Source organism: Ambystoma mexicanum, chromosome 1q, assembly GCF_040938575.1.
Source record: "Ambystoma mexicanum isolate Mex_15411 chromosome 1q, UKY_AmexF1_1, whole genome shotgun sequence".
Lineage (NCBI taxonomy): Eukaryota > Metazoa > Chordata > Amphibia > Caudata > Ambystomatidae > Ambystoma > Ambystoma mexicanum.
Window position 1 is genome coordinate 935,417,698 of NC_090922.1, and position 21,903 is coordinate 935,439,600.

The 21,903-nt window shown below is 48.9% G+C and overlaps 1 protein-coding gene across 1 annotated transcript in view; it reads right to left on the reverse strand.

Annotated features, from left to right (window-relative positions):
* Window positions 1-286: 286 nt before the first annotated feature.
* RPF1 (ribosome production factor 1 homolog) overlaps window positions 287-21,903 on the reverse strand; it is a 231,025-nt gene continuing 209,408 nt past the window's right edge. The window contains exon 9 of the mRNA XM_069641594.1: window positions 287-606. Within this exon, the coding sequence (XP_069497695.1) occupies window positions 565-606 (42 nt within the window). The 3' untranslated portion in view covers window positions 287-564. The remainder of the gene's footprint in view (window positions 607-21,903) is intronic.

Sequence of the window (21,903 nt, forward strand, 5' to 3'; positions counted from 1 at the left end):
TACAGGCGATTTATAAAGCTCCATCTGTGAAAGAATGTATAGCTTGTGTTCCCATAAAACCACCAGTAAACTATGACTTCGGCAATTGCTCCCAATCAATGGGCCGTTTGAGCTACTATTTTAAACATTCACTTGAATTAGGCCCCTACTAGTTTAACAATTCTGCGGTCACAGTCGGAAAATCTGGACACCTTAAAGCAAATGCCAACACACTCAAATCAACCGTGAATGTATGAATACTGGTAACGATGTTTATACGGAAGACTAAGCAGATTACACAAAAATATAAAATACATATATTTTTTAATATAGTTTGAGAAATGCCAACAGGATTAAACTGCACACATGATCTGTCATGGCAAATAATATATCAAACCAATTGGCAATCTTGTCATAACAATATTTACATTTATGTACAGAGAACTTGAGCATCCAGGCCCCAACCTTTAGAATGTCATTTAATTTCCAGAAAGAAGGTAAAGCACTGTGCAAAGAATAAAATGTATCCAGTCGTCCACGATTGAGCCGTTCTGCAGGAAACCAACAGTTTCTTAGACTGGAGTTTTATAAGTGGAATTTCCTTCGGCTGGTATCCATTTCATGTCGCTGAAAATCAAGCAAAATAACATTTTAAATATTGAATTGTAATGTGGAACTGTGGATATGATAATGTATGTATTATGGGCTGGGTATATGCGATGACCCTAATGCAGAATGTGTCCCTTACAGCAAGCAGCAGAATTGTGTTTCAAAACGAAATTTGGAAAACCATATTCATTATACAGTAAGTAAGGGGCACCAATATTCACTCACCAGCCCACCAGAAATAGGTTCTAGCCCTTAGGATAGGGTTATACAACTCAATTCAAACTGATGGATTAAGTGCCACAATGCAATGGTGGTAGAGAGATGATCTTGTAGATGCAAGTCAAGCTGATTAACAGCATATTTGCAGCCGCTCAACATCTTACAATTAGTTCTTATGGTTAAAAAATATATGTTTTTATTAAACAAAACAGCGTTTTCAGTTCTCACCTTTCAACCCAATATGTAAAGCATAAACAGAAATATGTTATGAAATAAAACCAGTATTAAGAAACAAAATTGAGAATAAAAAGAAAATGCTACCAGGCATTCCATCCATAACAGCTCCACTGCAGCCTTCTGAACTTCTAAAATTGGCACTTCAATCTATACCTAAAACTGCATATAGCCTAGCTTGCTCAGCATTACTCCTCAGAGTGGGCTTTCCTACACACTGCATCCACAATGTGAACAGTTTATACCATCAGTTGTTGACATCTGCCATTACCCAACTTTAACTGCACTACTTATGGTCTTAGGCAAATAAGTCCAATTATAAAATTATACAGATAGTAAATCAATTCTGTATCAGAATCCAAAAATATACCTCAGGTGAAGTGTACAATTTTTTTAAAAAAAATGTATTTGTATTTAATCCCAAAAAGATTTTCACAAAGTGTACATTTTGTCGTGGACTTTTCATAAAAATTCTTGTCTCTCTTAAAATGTGCCCTTGTTTTTGGCATATCCTCGGCAAATTTACTGCTTCCAGTATCTTGTAAGTAGCTATTTGCCATTTCTTTTTATCTCCTCCAATCAAACGAGACCAACATATTTGTTCGTCCCCGACATAATAAAATCCGAGAAGATGGGGCTTAAATATCGTTCTCTTATATGTTGGTTTGCACTACATTTTAGGAGTAAGTGACAAATAGATTATTTTTCTTGCGTCTTGCAGAAGCGGCAAAAATGTGTTTCAGTCTTGCCTCTAATGGCCAAGATCTCATTCGTCGGCAACAAGTTGAGGCGGGCACGTAGCAACATGTCTCTCCCCTTCCTAGATGGAAATTTCCTGATGTATTCTTGGAGCTCGTTGACCTTTTTGGTGTTTGGAGGCAGGTGTGTGGTTAGTTTGTTCTTTCCTGCTGTTTCCAGGGTCGATATCCAGTTGAGCTCTTATTTTTGTGAGTATTTTCTTCGGATTATTGATTAATGTTTCTTCGTCGGCCTGTACCTGCTCCAACACTGATGTTCTCTTTCCAGTTTATGAGCCGTTTGCTGGTGTTTCGTTCAGAGAGCATGTCATTAAAATATACCAAACAAAAAAGGGACCAAGTACGATTTTTAGTCTTTAAATACGAACCCAGATGAATTTTGGAAGAGAAGCAAACATTTTGTGCAGCTATGGTTGCACAAAAATTCCTAGGTTTTGAAATTAAATTTATTTTGACGGGCTGAAAAATACACCTAGTTGACAATTGACTACTTTATTACTTCCAGAAACATAGGTTTGCTCCCAGCTTCCAAACAAAGGGAGTGAACTAGTCCCATCATAACATTTTAATTGAAGCAATTGCATCAATACACTATCTGACTGTTAGGGAGATTTATCAGTTTTATGCTTAATCCTCTCTCCTAGTGAGACCCCAAACACTTGTTGCTGGGTTTATGGAGCCTTTTCTTTCCCTCCTGAATGAGGGGAGCCCTTTTCTCATTCATCCTATTTGCTCAAACTTTGGGAACTCTTTTCTTTATGTTTCACCTTATTCTATGGAGTCTTGCTTTCCTTTATACCTCTTAAAAAGGCATCTGTGTTAACCTTTGCAGCACAAAGCACTGGATGTGCAGTGTTGGGGACCCTTTGGGTTCTCCACAGATTTTCATTTTCCAAAGAACTACTGTTCTTGAGGAAAGAGGGATACTTTGTATCCTTCAAAAATGTTTTACTTATGAGAGATTAGCATACCTTATGTGGACTGCTAAGGGGATACCTAGTATTCCCTTTTCTCTGCTCCCATTACATTTTGGTCACAGTGACAACCCTGAAGATTTGGCTGGTGGCAGTCGACGTGTTCTACCAACGTTTGTGCTATTTTCTATCGCAGACTGTATTCACAGCATCGGTTATGCACAAAAGGGTCATGTATGTTCTAACATGGTGGCTCATTTCTTTTTGTTGCCCTTTGTTAGCCCTTCTACCATTCCGATATGGGGAAGTCTGCGTGCGAGTTTTGCCTTTGGAGGGAACTCTGTGTCCCCCGCCTATGATATGATATTTATAACGCGCATAATACCCAGAGGTTTCTAAGCGCAGACCCAGGGTTCAATCCTGTGTTGCTCCATGTCGTCTTGCTTCCAAGGTGAGCACGTTGCCCATGAGCGATCCTCCCGAGACAAGGCTCCGGTGTGGCTGTGAAGACAGGATGCAGGGGAGGAGTTTGACACTCCCCCGTCCTTTGTCTGCTGATGTGCCTGAACAGAATCAGTTCCCACTGGGGGGAGGGGGGGCAGGGTGGACTGGCTGTGCTGATTGGACACCGCTCCAACCAGGACGAGAGACACGAGGAGCTGAAACCGCGAAGTGCAGCTGATCTGAAATTTGCCCATTGCTGCAGCCAACCTTCCATTTCTAGTGCAGGAGTCCCCAGAAGTCTTCCCTCTTGTCCCCATGACAGAAGCCCATGAACACAGCATCTGCAGACCTACACATGAACAGAAGCCAGCTGGAAGCACTTTTCTTCTAACCAAATGGGGGATAAATTGACCAACTCAGCTGTGCTTCCCCACATCACAAAGCTGCATCTGTGCAGAAACTGCCAAATAGCCACGCTGGTTCCTGTGAGCGCCATGGTCCCAAAAACTGCGTTTTGCAATAACAAAAATATGGCTGCACCATTTTGCCAAGCACATATGGGGCAGGATTGAACCAGGGGACACACTGCAGGAGCTTGCCAGTGTGTTCCTACACATACAAAAGGAAAAAGAGAAAAAGTAGCGTTGTTTTGCTGCAAAGCCAAAATCCCCATTAAAAATGAAACTTTCACCTTTAAAAATGCTGCTCTGACACGATTTCCACTGTGATTAAGGCCCTGCCTTTGCAATGCATATCCCCACCGTCCCACAGCAAAACCAAGCATTGTTCCAAAATGACAGGCTGCGCCAGCCCAAAACCTGAACAGCAATAAAGGCTGTACTGCATCAAACACGGAAAAGCGTTAACTTTGGCTAAAATGCGTCAAATCACTGTTTGAAAAGGAATCAGAGCTGTATGTACACATGTCAATTTTATGGAGACCTTTGCCTTATACAGACTGTTGAGTAAACCATATTGGAAAGACGGATGCAAAACTGAAATTAAAGGAGACACCCGTTTTCACCACACATGTAAAATGGGCTTGTGCAAGCTAAAGAAAAAAAATGGCCGTTTAAGAAGTAAACTGTGGAATGAAAGCCTGCCTTATTTAGCAATGTGAAGAGGTTTTGTTGCTGGGGAAAGTACACCCTTGAGCTATTTTTATTCCTTAGGTTTTTTTGTAATTCAGGACCCCAACATTTTTTTTTTTTTTTTTAAATCAGGAAATGAAGATTTTTTAGCCAACTGTGCTGAATTTGCAAGCTAAAAAGAAATCCAGATGGCAGGCTGAAACTTCCCCCAAGGGGAAGTGGACTATCATAAAAATTCTGAGAACAACAACCCAAGGATAATTACAAGGTGGGGAAGAATCTGGTCTCTGCTGAGCTCACAGACAATGAGGTTTCTCGGACAAGGAGATGTGAACAGAATGTCGCACGCGATTGTGATTTCTGCAAGGAGCTCCAGCTAAGACCAAATATGGCTTACAAAGGATTGCCATTTGGTGCTAAGGACTATGTATGAATAAAAATGTAAAGAATTTTATCTCTGCAGCAGGACTCTGGAAAAATGTAAATATTTCACTGTTTAGAAGTCATTTCATGGCCTTTCTTTTAAGACGTCATAGGTTTCATTGCTGCATAGGGAACAGAAGTAACAAAATAGTGCAAATTACTAGAAAAGTATACATGTCCCAAATGTAAAATGTTCTACTGCGGGGGTGGGGCATTTATACCGCTACGTCGTATTGGGGCATGCGTAAGCAGCCCTTAAAACGACGTAGATAGGACACAGAAGTGTTGGGAGTTTTTCCTATGGGAAACGGCTTTATAAGTTTACCAAGGGTTCCCAGTCTGACGGGGAATATTCTAAGCATGTGAATCCATGAAAGATCCAATGCTGGAGAAGTATACATGTCCCAAATGTAAAATGTTCTACTTGCATGCATACCTTATGATCAACCCCAAAGTTATGGAATTTTAGGCCGAACTTTTCATGCTTAAAATGAACAAGTAGTAACCGTCCAAAATATGTCTCACAGATTGCAGGATTGGACGGCTGTCCTTTACATAAAATATGTGACCTGATTATGTAATTTATTAAGGTGCCACCATTGTACAAAAGTATAAATATTGATGACAGCTTTTTGGCAAAAATGTCTGTGGGAAGTCTTTTTCCATCATAAAATACACCTCATAAACTGGGTACAACCCAGGGGAGGCAACCATTATTGGTTATCCAATCCAGTTGTTTAAAGGCGTGCTTAGCTACGCCAGCCCAGCAAAATAGTCAATGATGTAATTATGCTCTATATCAAAGGGTCCCTGACAGGACTCCAGGCACACCCTTTCTGATTTCCTGCGCGGTGTCCAGATCCCGTTTCCGTTATCTTGCACTGATCCAGATTCCAGACCTAACTACCAGGCCAAGCACTGCTGACCCTTCCAGCAAGGCCTCAATTCTAAAACCCCAATACCCAAAGGGAGAAGCGGTGGTATTTGTTTAATCAAGGAACCTTGTGTGTAAGTGTTTATTTGAATAACTGTCATTGTGAAACTAACAACCTTACAGCTCACATTGACGACTGTTGAGATAAGCCTGGCTGCTCAGTCACTCTGCCAACTTGTGTAGTACATGCTTATACCAAAGGTTGGGTTAACTATTGACAAGAGGACAAGGCGGCTGCAGTCCCCCAAAGGGTACTGCATACAATCTTGCATAACATCCTCCAAGGACAGCCCACCAGCCAATCACCTTTGGGTGCATTCCTGTAAGCAAGGAGACTAAGCACAGGGTGTTTCGGGAACCTCCCTCGCTTCCTGCCCTGCCAGACACCTGGAGCCAGAGGCAGGCTTCACCAGTTAATCCCGCCGAAGACAAAACAAACAAAGGGACAAACCTGGTTTGGCGCTCACAGTAAATCTCAGGAAGGACCTTTCCAGTAAGAAATGGCAAAAAAAGAAGACTGGGGCCATTTTGACAAAATGGGCACCCATGTGTGCTATACTGCAGCTGCAAATGCAGTCCAGGGTAAAAACACACAATGGTAGGAAAAAGTACACTACTGCCACCAGCCATTAATCGTAGAAAAGGTAACCAAAATGTTACATGAGAAGGTAGACAAAGGGGATACTTTGTAAGATAGTGTGTACTGGGTCTACAAAGGGGAAAAAGGTAAGTAAAGTCAATTTTACTTTATTACTCTTCGAAACAGTAGTTATCCAAGAGAAGGTATTTAAACAGCAGAAATCCAAAGGATGTGCCTGTGACGCTGCAGTGAGGATGCTGTGAGTCAATGTAAAAAGAGGATGCCTATGGAGTTTGTCAGACTCCAAAACCAAAAGGAACAGTTAAAATAAAAAAAAAATATACATGGATTAATATTCCTCTTTCCAGGATAAAAATTAAAAGTAATTAATTCCAGAAAAAGAGCTGGGGTCTCCAAGGTAGAAGGGAATTAGCACATTTCTGAGAATTCTCCCCAACACTCATCTCCCCCCCGCCCCCCAGACTAAGGGAAAGGAGGCTTTAATCCCTTCCTGGATCTCCTAATCTAGTCGGTCATACTTTCTGGAGAGACCATGAGCATTTTGGTGATTACACCCGGGCCTGTGTTCTATGGTGAAATGAAACCCCTTGGAAGCTGACTGACCATCTTAATTTAGGATTCTCCCCTTCATCTGCATTAACCATCGCAAGGGTTGGAGGTCTGTTTGAATTACAAAAGAAGATCCATACACGTGTGGTCTGAACTTCTTCAAAGACAACACAATGGCAAAACACTCCCGTTCAATAGTTGCCCACCTGGTCTCCCGGTCCTTCAGTTTCCTGCTGATGAAGCAGATGGAACAAGTTACTTACCTGTAACTGTTGTTCTCCAGCATGGGTCTGGCATGGATTCACATGCTCATGAATATTCCCCGTCGTCAGGCTGGGAATCCTCGGTAAAGAAAAAACCAGTATCAGTTTCGTTTCTGATCTGTCTTTCGTAGTAATAACCAATCACTGGTCTCTGCGTCATACTGACCACAGCCAATGACTGCCCTCTACCTAAGCACCGCCTCTGGCAGCCATCTTCAGATTTGGAAGCACGTGAAGTGGCAGTATGACCAAGTGAAGAGCCGCAGAGGGGTAGGCGGGAGGGTTCGCATGTGAATCCATGCCAGACCCATGCTGGAGAACAACAGTTACAGGTAAGTAACTTGTTCCTTCTCCAGCATGGGGTCTGGCATGGATTCACATGCTCATGAATAAAGAATACATAGCAGTACACACATGCACAACCACGGGAGGTGGCAAAGGCTCAACATTAAGCATCACATCAACTCAACATTAAGCATCTTACCTCCTCACCAGGCTCACCTCAGGCGAACAGGTTGCGCAGCACTGCTTGGCCGACCCTGGACTCCTCCCTGGAATCCCGGTCGACGCAGTAGAATTTCGTGAAGGTGTGCGTCGACCTCCACGTAGCAGCCCTGCATATGTCCAGCAGGGGCACACCAGATAGGAACGCCGTGGTAGCTGCGATCGCTCTGGTGGAATGGGCTCTCGGACGGCCAGGCAGCGGTCGGTTTGCCAACCGGTGACAGCACATGATACAGCCGGAGAGCCATCTGGAGATGGAAGCCTTCGAGAGAGCCTTCCCCTGATTGACAGGTCCAAAGTTCACAAAGAGTTGTGACGTCTTCCGAAAACCCTTCGTGCGGTCCACGTAGAACTTCAGCGCTCTAGCTACATCCAGCGAGTGCAAAGTCCTCTCAGCCGGCGACGAAGGCGACGGGAAGAACACAGGTAACACCAAGGGTTCGTTGAGATGGAAGTCCGACGGTACCTTGGGCATGAAGGAGGGGTGCGTCCTGAGCACTACCCTCGTGTCGTGGAAAGTCAAGTACGGGGCCTTGCAGGAAAGGGCCTGGATCTCTCCCACTCGTCGTGCGGAGGTGATGGCCACAAGAAAAGCTGTTTTCCACGATAGAAACCTCAACGGGGCCGAGTGCAGAGGCTCGAACGGAGGTCCCATGAGCTTGGTCAGCACCACGTTGAGCTCCCACGCCGGGGCCGGAGCCTTCACCGGCGGGAACGATCTGAACAGTCCCTTCATGAACTCTTTCACCAGACGATGAGACCACAAGGACGTCCGCCCCGTGGTTCTGGTGTATCGGGAGATCGCAGCAAGATGAATCTTGATGGACGCGTGTGCCAGACCAGCTTTGGCCAGCGTCAGCAGGTACGGCAGTACTTGGGGAGCCGTAATCCGTAGAGGGTTAATCTTCTGTGCGTGGCACCAGACAGAGAACCTCTTCCATTTGTGTCCGTAGCATTTAAGAGTCGAGGACGCCCTGGCCTTTGCAAGAACCTCTCTGCAATCGGCCGGTATGTCGTATCCTCCAAACTCTAGCGCTGCAGGAGCCAGGCCTGCAAGTTCAGCGACTTCGGGTCGTGGTGGAGGATGGCGCCTCCTTCCCTGGAGAGTAGATCCGCGTCCGCCGGCAGCTTGATCGGCGGGGACGCTGACAAGTCCAGCAAGTCCGGGAACCATATCTGCCTCGGCCACGCAGGTGCGACGAGGATCATCCTGCACCGTGACCTCTTGAGCTGGTTGACGAGCCGGATTAGCAGAGGCAAGGGAGGGAACGCGTAGAGGAACAGGCCCTCCCAGGGGAACGAGAAAGCATCGCCCATGCTCCTCGTCTGGGGAAACCTGCTGGCGAACCTCCGGCACTTGGTGTTCGTCGCCGTCGCGAACAGGTCGATCTGGGGTGTGCCCCACCGTCGGAAGAGGCGATCCACCAGATCCTGCCGTAGTTCCCACTCGTGGCACGAGCGCAGCTCCCTGCTGAGTGAGTCGGCGATGGTGTTTTTTATCCCTGCCAGATGAAACGGCACCAGAAAAATCCCTTGGGCGACGGCCCAATGCCACAGGTCCTGCGCCTCCTTGGACAGCGCTGGGGACCTGGTTCCGCCCTGTTTCCTGATGTAAAACATGGTGGTGGTGTTGTCGGTGAAGATCCTCACCACCTTGCCCTTGAGGGACGGAAGGAAGGACCTGAGGGCCCAAAACACTGCACGGAGCTCCAGGACGTTGATATGCAGGGACTTCTCCGTCAGGAGCCAGAGTCCCCTTGCGTGCAGATTTTCGGTGTGCGCTCCCCACCCTTCCAGGGAGGCATCCGTGGTCACAGTCTCCTGGTGGGCTGGGGTCTGGAAGTCCATGCCCGCCGTCAGATGCGCGCGGGTGCCCCACCACCGTATCGCTCGTCGGAAACTCTCGTCGAGCTTGATCCTTTCCTCGAAGCTGCCCGTCGTCTGGATCCAGCGCGCATCCAGGAATTCTTGCAACGGGCGCATCCGGAGCCTGGACATGGGAATGAGGTAGATGCAGGAAGACATCATCCCGAGGAGGGACTTGATGGACCTCACTTTGGCCGCGTCGGCCACCAACATCCGTTGCACCTTGCCCAAGATGGTCCTGGTCCTCTCCTCCGACGGGGAGGCCAGAAGGGACACTGTGTCGAGCCTCGCTCCCAGAAACAGTGCGACTTGCGCGGGCACCAGGTGGGATTTGGCGTAGTTCACGGAGAATCCCAGGTCCGTGAGGAGTTGGACGGTCCTTGCCGTGTGGACCACGGCGAGCTCCCTCGTCTTGGCGCGGATGAGCCAGTCGTCCAGGTAGGGGTAGACGTGAATCCCCTCGCGGCGCAGCTGCGCCGCCACCGGTGCGAGGCACTTGGTGAATACCCTGGGTGCCGACCGTAGTCCGAAGGGAAGGGCTTTGAACTGGTAATGACGCCCCTGGACCACGAACCTGAGGAATTTTCGGTGCCCCTTTAGGGTGGGAATGTGGAAGTAGGCATCCTCCAAATCCAACGACGATAGGAAGTCTCCTTCCTCCAGCTGACCCAGGACGTGCTGGAGGGTGACCATCCGGAACTTCTGCGCCTTGATGAACTTGTTCAGACGTCGCAGGTCTAGGATGGGGCGCCATCCTCCCGTCTTCTTCTTCACGAGGAAGTATCTCGAGTAGACTCCGGAGCCCCGAAGCCTCTTTGGGACGAGTTCGATGGTGCCCTTTCTGAGCATCGCCTTTACCTCCAGGAGAAGTTGAGGGACGTGAAGTTCTTTCCTGGCCACGGGGGGGGACGCGCGGGCACCTTCTTTGAAACTCGAGCGCGTGGCCCCGGGCCAGGGCGTCCAGCACCCAACGGTCGGTGGAGATGGACTCCCACACGCTGACGAAGCCCGCCAGCCGGCCTCCCACCGGGGTGCTTCGGTGGGGGCCCGACCCCACGGCCGGTTCAATCCTGCTTGGACGCGGCCTTGCCGCCTTGACCTCCTTGGCGACGACGGCGGGGTCCGCTAGACTTGCCTCGTCCTCTGTAGGCCTCTTGCGACGACGAGCGGGCCGCTTGACGGTAGGAAGCGAAACCGCCGCCGGAACCTTTGGAGGCGCCCTTGCCTCCGCCGCTCCGAAAGGGCGTCCGTCGTTGCTGCAGAACTCCAAGGGCCCGGGCCGTCTCAGTATCCGCCTTGATGGCCTGAAGGGAATCGTCCACTGTCTTCCCAAACAGGTTGTTCCCGTCGAAGGGCATGTCCAGGACTCTGGTCTGGACGTCCTGCCGGAAGTCCGTAGCTTTGAGCCAACCACGACGTCGAAGGCAAACGCCGTTGCCCAGCTGGCGGAACCCAGTGTCGGCGATGTCCGTCGCCACGGTGATGGCGTGGTCCGAGGCCACCTCACCTTCCTGCAGGATCTCCAGGGCCTCCGCCCTCTTGTCGTCCGGCAGAAAATCCAGCAGGGGAGCTATCTTGTACCAGAGCTCCCTGTCGTAGCGAGCCACGATAGCCAAGGCGTTGGCCGCTTTAATCGTCGTCGCTGCCGACGAGATGACTCTACGTCCCATAGCATCCAATTTCTTTCCCTCGCCGTCCGGCGGGGAAGTCGATGTGGAGGCCGCACCCCCCCCCCCCGCTTTCTTCCTGGCTGCCGCGGAGACGACGGAATCCGGGGTAGGCTGCGCCCGGAGGCATAGGGGGGCCGTGTCCGGGACCCGGTACTTTTTCTCGTACCGGTCTCTTCTAGCTGGCGTCGAGGAAGGGTTCTTGAGGAGGGAAAGGCCCTCATCCCAAATGTCGTCCAACAGAGGCACTGCGAGGACCGTCTTCCTCTTGGCCTCGCGCCGCTGATAAAGGAAGCCTTCCTTTTTCTTCTCCTCAGGGCAGAGTTGGAAAAGCTCGGAAGCCCTGGAGATCATGGAGTGGAAAGATCCGATCTCGTCGGGCGGAGAAGCCCTGGTGGGAGGCGACGACGGAATATCCTCGTCGTATGCCTCGTCGTCCGTACCCGTCGCTGCCGTGTCAGTCCCCGTATCATCCCCTCGGGTGGACGGGGAGGAGGGCTGGACGGGGCGCGACGGTTGAAAAGGAGGTGGTGGATGGATCCTTCTTTTCTTGGTAGGGGGAACACCAGAAGGTCCCGGTTCTGGATCCCCCGACGGGAGAGGTTCCTCCGTCGGTAACGGTAGCCTCGTCCTTATCTCGGAGCATAAGGACTGTATGGCCAACAAAATGGCCGCCGAGTTGTCTTGCGGCGCTGGCAGAGGGGAATCCGACGGGCGAGCAGGGGCCCCGTCGGTATCCTCGACGATGTCGTCGTCGTCGTCACCTGCGTCGGGGTCCATTCCGACGGGCTGGCCTTCTTCCACGCCTAGGCCGTGGCTTAAGACCTCGATCAGCTCCTCTTCTGAGGTTGAGGCCGAATCTACGACGACGCCCTGCCCCCCCTTCTTCCCCACGGAGGGTTTCACGGGGGTCCTATCGATGGGCACAAAAGAAGACTCCCTCCGAGGAGGCAGGGAGATTCTGGGCCCTGAGGTCGCCACCACTGGTGCAGCCTCCACAGGCTGAGCCAGGGCCGCCGCGACCGTTTCGATAGAGGGCTTGGTCGGATGGATCAAGGCCTTCATCACCTTAGGTGCGCTCACCGCCTTATCCTTGAGGGAGGGGGCACTGCCACGCTCCTCCTCTGCCTTAGAGCTCGACCGGGGCCTCTCCAGGAGCTTCGCCGGGTGCTCGGCCTTCCTCTTACCCGACCCAGAGCGTTGGCTCGTGGTTGATGGTGCCGGGGAGGGTGCGCCCTGCCTGGCGCCCGTAGAGCCCGACCGTTCGGCGCTCCCGGTGCCAGCGGACTCGCGGTGCTTGGCCTTATGTTGGGCCCCCGTCGCCGGGGCGCCCTCAAAGGTCTTAGAAGACCGCTCGGATTTCTTCTTCTTCTCGCCAGACGGGCTCTTAACCTCCAGCCAGTTAGCGAGACGTTGATGGCGGTCCTTCATGGTCCGTTCCGACATGTTGCCGCAAAACGCACAGTCCTTCTCCACGTGCGTCTTGTCCTCATGAAGGCAGTAAAGGCAGAAAGAGTGTTCGTCCTCCTTAAAGACGTTCTGCAGCTGGCATCCAGGGCAGACCCTGAACAGCTTTCCGGGCGTCGAGCTTCCCTTCTCCTGGGCCATCTCCGAGACCGGGCCTGAGAAGCTTCTGGAGTCCTCCGAAGTGTAGCTCGACGAAATCTTCACCCTTGAGGGGCGCAGACGAATCCGACACGGGTCCCCGTTGATCGGATGTAGGATCGGTGGAGCTTGAGGCTCTTTTGACCGAAAGAATCGAAGTTTTTGTGAAAAAAGCGCGAAAAATAGCACTAACGCTCGAGAGCAATAGCACGAGGATCCCAACACATGAACGTGCGGTAAAAATCTGAAGATGGCTGCCAGAGGCGGTGCTTAGGTAGAGGGCAGTCATTGGCTGTGGTCAGTATGACGCAGAGACCAGTGATTGGTTATTACTACGAAAGACAGATCAGAAACCCAGCCCCCCGCCTGACGACGGGGGGCTGGGTATTCCCAGCCCCCCGTCGTCAGGCTGGGAATACCGAGGATTCCCAGCCTGACGACGGGGAATATTCATGAGCATGTGAATCCATGCCAGACCCCATGCTGGAGAAAGGGCGTTTCCCGACTTTCTCATCCAGCTGATTCAAAACTGCACATATTCCTGTATTTGAAGCATCAGTTTGTACAATAAAGGATTGGTTGTAGTCAGGAGCTCTCAAGACTGGAGCTTGACAACAAGCTTTCTTAAGTCCTTCAAAGGCTTGAGTGCACTCCTCATTCCACCTGTCCTTCTTGGGGAATTTGGGCAAAGAGCCACATTCAAGGGAGAAGCTACGGTCCCATAGTTCTCAATGAAGTCCCATTAGTAACCAGTGAGACCTAGGAAGGCGCTCACTTGGGTTTGGGCAGTGGGGGTGGCCCAGTCTTGTACAGCTTGTACTTTGCTAAGGTAGACCACTTTGCTCTGACCAATTTGCCATTTGCTAGCCTTTAAGGTCAGATGGGCCTGTTCAAGAGCCTGCAAAACATATCCAAGGTGGTAAATATATATGTAAAAATAAATAAATATGTTCTTACCAAGTGGGGCTGAACACTGCAAGGTCATCCAAGTATGCCATGCAGACGTCCTCCATCCCATTCAGAACATGATTCACCATCCCTTGGAAAGTAGCAGGTGCATTTATTTTTAGTACAAAAAGGCATGACCTTAAACTGGTAGAGGCCTCCTGGGGTAGAAAATGCAGTTTAGGTTTCGCCCAGGCATGGTCTATCAGAGCTTTCTGCTAATAGCCTGAAGTTAGATCAAATGTACTGAGGAACTTGGCTGAACCAAGTTTGTCCACCAGCTCATCTGTCCTAGGTAAATGATGGGCATCAGTCATGGTGACTGCATTAAGAGCTCTATAATCCACACAGAACCTCAACTCTTTGGATCATGCCTTTAGTACTAGTACAACTGGACTAGTCCATGGACTTCTAGATGGCTCTATTACTCCAAGATCAAGCATCTTCTTGACCTCCTCCTTTAAGTGGGTTCTTAGATAGTTTGCCATTCTTAGATGGTAACCCCTGCCTTTAACAGGGAGACAGTCACCAGTGAGAATATCATGCTGGCCCCAAGGGGTCAAGCCTGGTGTTGGTGAAAACTGGGAGCCAAACTGATTCAACAGAACTTTGAACTCTTCCTGTTGTGGCAGAGTCATATCAGAAGAGAGATTAACTGCTATTTTTCCATCTAAAGGCTGTCCCCTAAGGAGGTCAGGTATAGGCTCACTCTCCTCCTCGTACTCCTCCTCTTGATCAGATGCTAAGAGCAAAGCTCCAAGTTCTGGTCTGGATACGTATGCCTTTAGGCGGTTAGTGTGATAGACCCTAGGGGCCTCCTTAGGATTGCCCAAGTACACTAAATAATGGACCTCTCAAAGTTTGCCAACAACCTTGAAGGGTCCAATCCATTTGCCTGTAAGGCCCTCTGCCTAATAGGTACCACAACTAGAACAAGCTGGTCTGGAGTAAACTGCAACATGTTGGCCTTCTGGTCATACCAATGTTTGACCAGAGCCAGACCAGGTTTCAGGTTATCCGAAGCTTCTGTCAATTTGTGCCATTCCCCTTTGGAGACCCAGCACATAGTCAGTGACTCACTGGCTTGAGGAGGGAAGGAGCACTCTCCAACTCTTTCATGATTGGGGCCAATGGTCCACTAACCAGATGACCATCGGGCAGCTCAAAGAGGCTAAAACAAACCCCTTCCTGAGGGACATCTCTATAAGCAAAGAGAAGGCATGGCAGTAGGAGGTCCCACTTTCCACTAAGGGGTTCCTCTAAAGCACCAATACAGCTCTTCATAGTTCTGTTAAACCTCTCCACCAACACATTGTTTTGGGTATGGCATGCTGTTGACAACTTGTAGGTCACTCCACAGTTTTTCCACATGGTCTGCATGTAAAGGGACATTAAAATGGTCCCCCGTCTGAGATGACTACCTTAGGGAAACTAAGCCCGGTAAAAAATACCAAGGAGGGCCTTAGCCACTGCCTGAGCAGTAACAGTCCTCGTAGGTATGGCTTCAGGATACCTGGTAGCATGGTCAGATGTGGGAGAGTCAAGGGGACCAACAATGTCGAGCCCTACCCTCTCAAAAGGAATTCCCACCACTGGGAAAGGCACCAAGGGTGCCACGTTCTTGGCTCCACTCTTGCCAGATGTCTGACAAGTGTGACAGCTTCTATGGAATGCATCTACATCAGACCCCATCTTGGCCCAGTAGAAATCCAGAGATATCCTCTCTTTGGTCTTCTTAAAACTTAAGTGACCAGCCAGAGGGATCTCATGGGCTAACTGTAAAAACTAGGGTCTCACCACCTGAGGCACTACAAGTCTTCTGTAGACCCCTGGAGTAGACTCAATAGTCTCACTGTAAAGGAGGCCATCCTACCAGTACAGCCCGTGCTTCCCTGGCTCTTTCCCTTCCAGTTGGGAAGCTGCCTGTTGGTGAAGTCCTTCAAGAGTAGGACACACTCTTTGATCTCTCGTGAAGTCTGTCCTAGAGGATCCACCTTCTGCAAGCAAAGTCTGCAGCTCAGGATGGTCATTAGGATCCAGATCTCCAACATAAGGAATGGCTTCTCCCAGCTCTGTTTCACCAGTAGCTGATTCACCACTTTCTGGTTGATCCTCCAACTCAGCCTCAGCTGGTGGAGGGGTCACAGGTGTGACCTTGGACTGTCCTCTCTGGGATGTCCTTTTAACAGGTGTGATACCTTTCTTCTTTCCCGAGACCTTGGGTTTACCCTTTGTCTCTTTCTTTGGAATTAGAAGGGTGTCCTCCCTGTGGACTGTGAGTTCAAGGTACTTCTGTAACTTCCCACTGAGAGTCATCTAAAGTTGCCTCTCTGGCCAATCTAGTCTGCTCCGGATTCCTTTTATTGGGAGGCCTTGGGGTACTTGATACAACTCCAAGAGTCTTTAAGGCATTCCCCAACAGGACTCTCATTTTGTTCACCGACAGGTATTCCTAGTCATATCATTGCACTGGATGAGAGCTGGAAGTATTGGAACCATCCAGATTGGGCCTCCAGCAAGTTTAGTGGGACCTTTGGGTGTTTCTTTTAGCAACATCCTCAGGCTTGAGAAAAACTTCATCCACCACTGTAATGCTGGCCCCAGTGTCTAATGGCCCGGGTCTCCTGGCTATTTACAAGTACACTGTCCTTGTAGTATTCTTTTCTGTTATCTGGAATGAAGTTGTACACATCCACATTCTGCTGTTCCCACAGACCCAGGGAGGCTAAAGAAACACTGGCTGAGATCTTCAGCCAATAGTTGAAGGTTGCCAGTTGCCATATGAACTTCTCCCTCAGGGATGAAGGGGTAAGGAGGCAGTGTGGACTCCTGAAGGTTGACCGTTACATCTGCGATCCCCTTTCACATGGTCAGTTGACCCACAATCATAACATTTACCAACTGTTCTTTGGGATGGGGGCTTCTGCGGACTCTGGTTTAGCACCAGAGGTTTTACTAGACTGACCTGGTTCCCCATGGTGTTTACCCTTTTTCTGTTTGTGGCCCTCTTGGGTGGTTGGAATTAGAATGATCATTTCCATCTTTCTTGCGCTGCTTTCCCTCATCCTTCTTGTGAGTGGCTTTGTTGGCAACCCACAAGTCAGCAGCCTATGCTAACCTTTTGGGATCAATCGCATTTGAGTCAGCCAAGTGCTGTCTCAGCTCAGGAAAGCAGGCATCAAAAACAGATTTCACATTCCTTCAAAAGGAGTTCACTTTGTAACCCTTAATCCAACCATGTTAGTGTTTCAAACATGTACACATGTACACACGTACGCACCCAGGTCCAAGGGGTACTATCAGTCTTTTTGAGGGTCCTAAACCTCTTAAGGTATGGGGAAGGGGTCTTCCCAAATCTGGCTATTAAGGCCAGCTTTACATTTTCATACTCTTCTTTTTCAAGCCCACTCCCTTACAGCATCACTTGCATCCTGGGGGAGCATAGACAAAAGCCAGGGAATCAACTGATTCCCCATGAGAGCCCGAATCCTATGGTTATACTCAAAAGCATCCAACCAATCCAAATCATCAAGTTTCACATCATAGATACTCCGTGCTTCTTTGGGCAGGCGAGGCCTCTTGGGAATGGAAGACCTAGAGGACCCTGGGAGGGAAGCATTTTCAATAAACAATCTTTTTATATCAAGAGCATGCTGCTTTTCCATTTCCCTGAGTTTGATGTCCTGATGCTTAGCTTCAGTTTGAGCTTTCAACCTTTTGAACTCAAACTCTAGTCTCATGGTTTCCAGAGAAACAAACTCTGGACTCAGTGTTGGACCTTGTGGGGTCCCAGTGGACATTGCTTGAGGCAAAAGGGCAGGCTGTGGCAAAGAGGGGCTCCTATCCTGGGACTCCTCCGACTCCTCTTGTACATTAGACTTAGACTCTGAACTGTCATCCTCATTCTCAATTTCACATTTCTTGGGTTAGTAGGTGTTGCAGGCCTACTACCTAAACCTTGGTGATTCAACAACCTTGTAATCAAATAATTTCTTTCCTTTTACAGTAAGATTCCCGACTTTAGACATTTCTTTCAGTGGATCTACGGTTTCTACTGTTAAAATGATCAGGGCTTCCCGACTGAATTTATCCATTTTTGGCATTGCTTTTCTGATGGCGCTTAGCCTTGTGGGGTTTAGTTGAACACAAGCAAAGCAAACTATTCAATGTAATAACTCTACAATAGTTCCTCACAGCCTGCCACAAGTGTTAGGCAAGATTGTATGTAGAAACCCTGTGGGAGACTACACCAGCCTTGTCCTCTTGGCAATAGGTAACCCAACCTTTGGTAAAGGCCTATACTACACATGTTGGTAGTGTGACTGAGCAGCCAGGCTTATCTCAAGAGGGGTCAATGTGAGCTATAGGATTGCAGCAGAGTTGCACAGTGACAGGTATTCAAATAATACACTCAAGGTTTCTTGATAAAATAATGATTTATTAATTTGTTAGTTTAAAATGAGACTTCTTTAGAAGGGAGCAATATGCAACACTTAATATACACTTCAAAATACACTCCTTCAGTTCAATAAAGTAAATAGATACCCTTTTGGGATGGCGCACAGATGCTCCTACACCCTGAGGGGACTTCAATAGATAGGACACTGTGGACATTAAGATATCACTTTTCACACTTAAATGGTAATACTGAAATTGTGGCAAAAAGGAAAAGGTTATGGAAGGAAACAATAGTTACACGTTTCTCCAACAGGTAAGCACTTTAGAATTCCCCCCCAATGCAATGTAGGTTAACCCTTTCACAGCTATAAAAGTAAGATATGTATGACTTTTTGGAGGGACAGTTAATCACAAAGTCAGAGGGTTAGAAGAGGAGCCAGGACAGCCAATGTCAATTGAGCAAAATCTAGGGAAGCTGAGGCACCTCTTGAAGATTAGCATAAAAGTCTTGCACAATGTTAAAGAGAGTTTTGTTGTAAAAGAAATCACTGTTGGCCCACAAGCTGGGAGGCTTGTGAGGGGAAAAGCTGCAAGAAACTCTGCAAAGGGCAGCCAATGCAAGTCTCCAGTGAGAGCAAGGAAGTTACACACAACAGTACCCCTTAGTTCACAGTACCTGGAGTCTGAAGAAAAATGTTCCAGCTGGCTTCTATTCTGTTGTAGTCCTGCAGATCCTGTTCCTGGGCCTCAGTCATGGGGACAAGAGGGAGGATGTCTGGGGACTCCTGCACTAGGGTTTGAAGGTCGGCGACAGCAATGGGCACAATTCCAATTGGCCGCACTTCGTGGTTTCAGCTACTCTCAAATAGCACCACTGCAGTTCTTGGAAACCTTGTGGACTTACCTTGCTTCTGAGGTCCAGCACTCGGAGGTGGCTCAGGCTTGGTTAGTCCTGCTTTGAGGGAGTCCGGAGGGTTGTAAGTTAAAGATTGGAAAACAAAAGGATCGAATGCAATACTTTTGAGTCAAAAGGACCGAAAAAAGACCACTTTTTTTTGGGGTGTCCCCCTCCTAACCCCTGTTTTTTGCTCAAAAACTTTATTTTACCTATACCAAAACCCCCTCAAAAAAATACAATAAAAAAAAGTAATTCAGTCTTTTTTCGGTCCTTTTTACTCAAATGTATAGCATTCAATCCTTTTGTTTTCGAACTAATGACTGGACACCAGTCCGGAGGATCTTCCTGGAGCTCGGGTCCAGCTTAATGGCGATGCACTGTGGGCATGGCTAAGCAGCCATGGAATAGGTTGCACTATCTGCGAACTCCACGATCGAACAAGGTTTATCCGACGCAAAGAGCGAGGTTCAGCAGCATATTCCAACCTCAGAGCACATTGACAAACGTGGGAGCGGTTCAGGCACAGTATGAGCGGATCGGCAGATTGCTAGAGATAAAGTAGCAGAAGATGTGCTACTTTGTACCGGGAGCCGGCGCCGCAAAATGAACAAAATGGCGGCGTGTAAGAACAAAGGATTCCTCGGCGAGTGAGTGCCACTGCCCGAAATGCAATGGAGTAGAAGCTCGACGGCGGCTTGAGGACAGCGGACTGCAGTGTCCTGATGAGAAAAGAGGAGCGCGCTGCCCTGCGGCGGATGCACATAACCTGGGACTATTGGCACTGGGGTCTTGGCCCAAAGAAGGACCCGGCGGCGCATAGATCAGGCGCCCGCCCGGGACGATCAGCTGTGCAGAGGACTGCAGATCTCGTCCCCTCACGGGGACGGGCGGCGCATAGGAGCCGGAGAAACTAAGAACCGGCGCACGAGACTGCTGCGGCGGAGAATGGTCGGGCCCGTGTAACAAGCCCGAAACCCGAGCGGGTATGTGAACGCCTCATGTTCACGGGCATAACGGGCTGATTAGAAGGAATTGGATACTTTGTGTCTTCGTGGCACAGTACCAAGGTAATGCGTGCAGGAGGCAGAAGGGAACTACAAGCTGAGGAGCAGTAGCCAGCAATAGTCTTATAACAAGACAAAACGAAAATATCCCCACGCATGAAAACCCGGGGGGGTGGGGGGTGCGAAGTACACTATTAAGGCATAACGGATACCTGCAAGGCTCATAAGTGGACAGCTCTGGAAAGCAGGAACAACAGGTGCAAGCTACATATCGCAACACACGGATGGCATGAAAATAAATAAGAACCTTTACTCAAAGTGGGGGACGCTGGGGGCCAGCATACGCCGCACGCCCTGGGGCGCCCAGATCACGAGGTGAGGGGTGCTGGAGGAGAAGGAAGGGAGATCCCTAGAAGTCGACTGGGATTCCAAGCAGTGCTGCACAACCTATTCGCTTGAAGGTGAGCCTGGTGAGGAGGTAAGAGATGCTTACTGTTGCCCTGTTGCAGGAGACCCACCTGAAGGGGCTAGATGCGGGGGTGCCTGAGATCCAGGGATGGAGCTGGGCAACAGTTGGGGAGGGTATTGTTGGGGCAGGGCGGGGAGCTGGGACGGCATGTGGTTTGGGTGTTTGTAGTTTGGAAGTAGTTGGGAGATGTTTGTATTGGGGATCAAGCCTACAGGGGGAAAAAAGGAAGGATTCAAAACTGGATAGCACTGGTGGAATGTGAGAGGGCTCAATAGTTATTAAAAAAGAAATAAGATTATGATGTACTTGCGACGGCAGAAAATAGACATAGCCCTGTTGCAGGAGACCCACCTGACGCAAGAAAAACTGGAGGTGGTACGGAAGAAGTGGAGAGGGACTGTAGTGGGGGCAACATATTCAGCGTTGCTAGGGGGGGTGATCACCTGGGTGGCACCGCATGTACTGTTTCAGATATTGCAATCTCTACAGTGGAAGCAGATTGGCGGATGGTAATATTAAAGGGATTGGTGGAAAACAAGGAGATAGTGTGATAAACACCTATGCCCCGAATCCGGATACGGCAGCCTACTTCAGAACCCTATATAGTAAACTCAGCGCAGGCCTAGGAGGGGCAGTGATTTGGGGGGGGGGGATTTTAACTGTTTAATGGACCCGAAAATAGACAGATCAGACTCTAAAGTGGACAGACCGACCCCAGCAGCCAGGGTACTGCAATCCTTGATAACAGATTTCGGGCTGGAGGACGCATGGAGACTACACTATCCACTAGAGCGACAATATTCGCATTATTCAGCCCCCCAGAATCTACACACCAGATTAGACTGTGTTTGTCATGCAGGCGCTGATGACAGAAATAACGCAAATAGAATACAAGGTGAGGGTCCTGTCGGACCATTCACCGGTTATGCTGACGTGGCAGTATCGATCCCCAAAAGCGAAAATACCGTCATGGCGTCTCAGAGCGGAAGCGCTCAAAGACAACACTTTCAGAGAAGACATGAGAAGAAATAATAAGCTATTTTGAGACCAACACAGGGAGCTTGGAGTCGGCGGGTGTTCTCTGGGAAGCCTTTAAAGTAGTGATGAGGGGGATAGCAATAGCCAAATCCAAAGGGCTACAATGAGGGATCATAGCGGACGTACAAGAAGTGGAAAGGGAGCTGGGAAAAGCAGAGAAAGAGGGAGATGGCACCAAAGATGGCAATGAAGCGATACTTAGGGTACAACAGAAATGTGTGGGATATTGGGAAAGGCTGTGCAATCTGAAATATAAAAAATACATAGAGAGACAGCATGCAGGGGGAGATGAACCTAGAAGAGTTCTGGCATGGTTATACAAAAGCGAGACTCCCAGACCAGTAATCAGAACGATAGTGAGAGAAAATGGAAGTATAGCAGACACTCAGGAGGATGTGAATCTAGAATTTGCAAAATATTACCATGCCCTATATGGGGACGTGGCGGAATGTGACAATGCAATAAGCGACACTTGAGGATATAGGATTGCC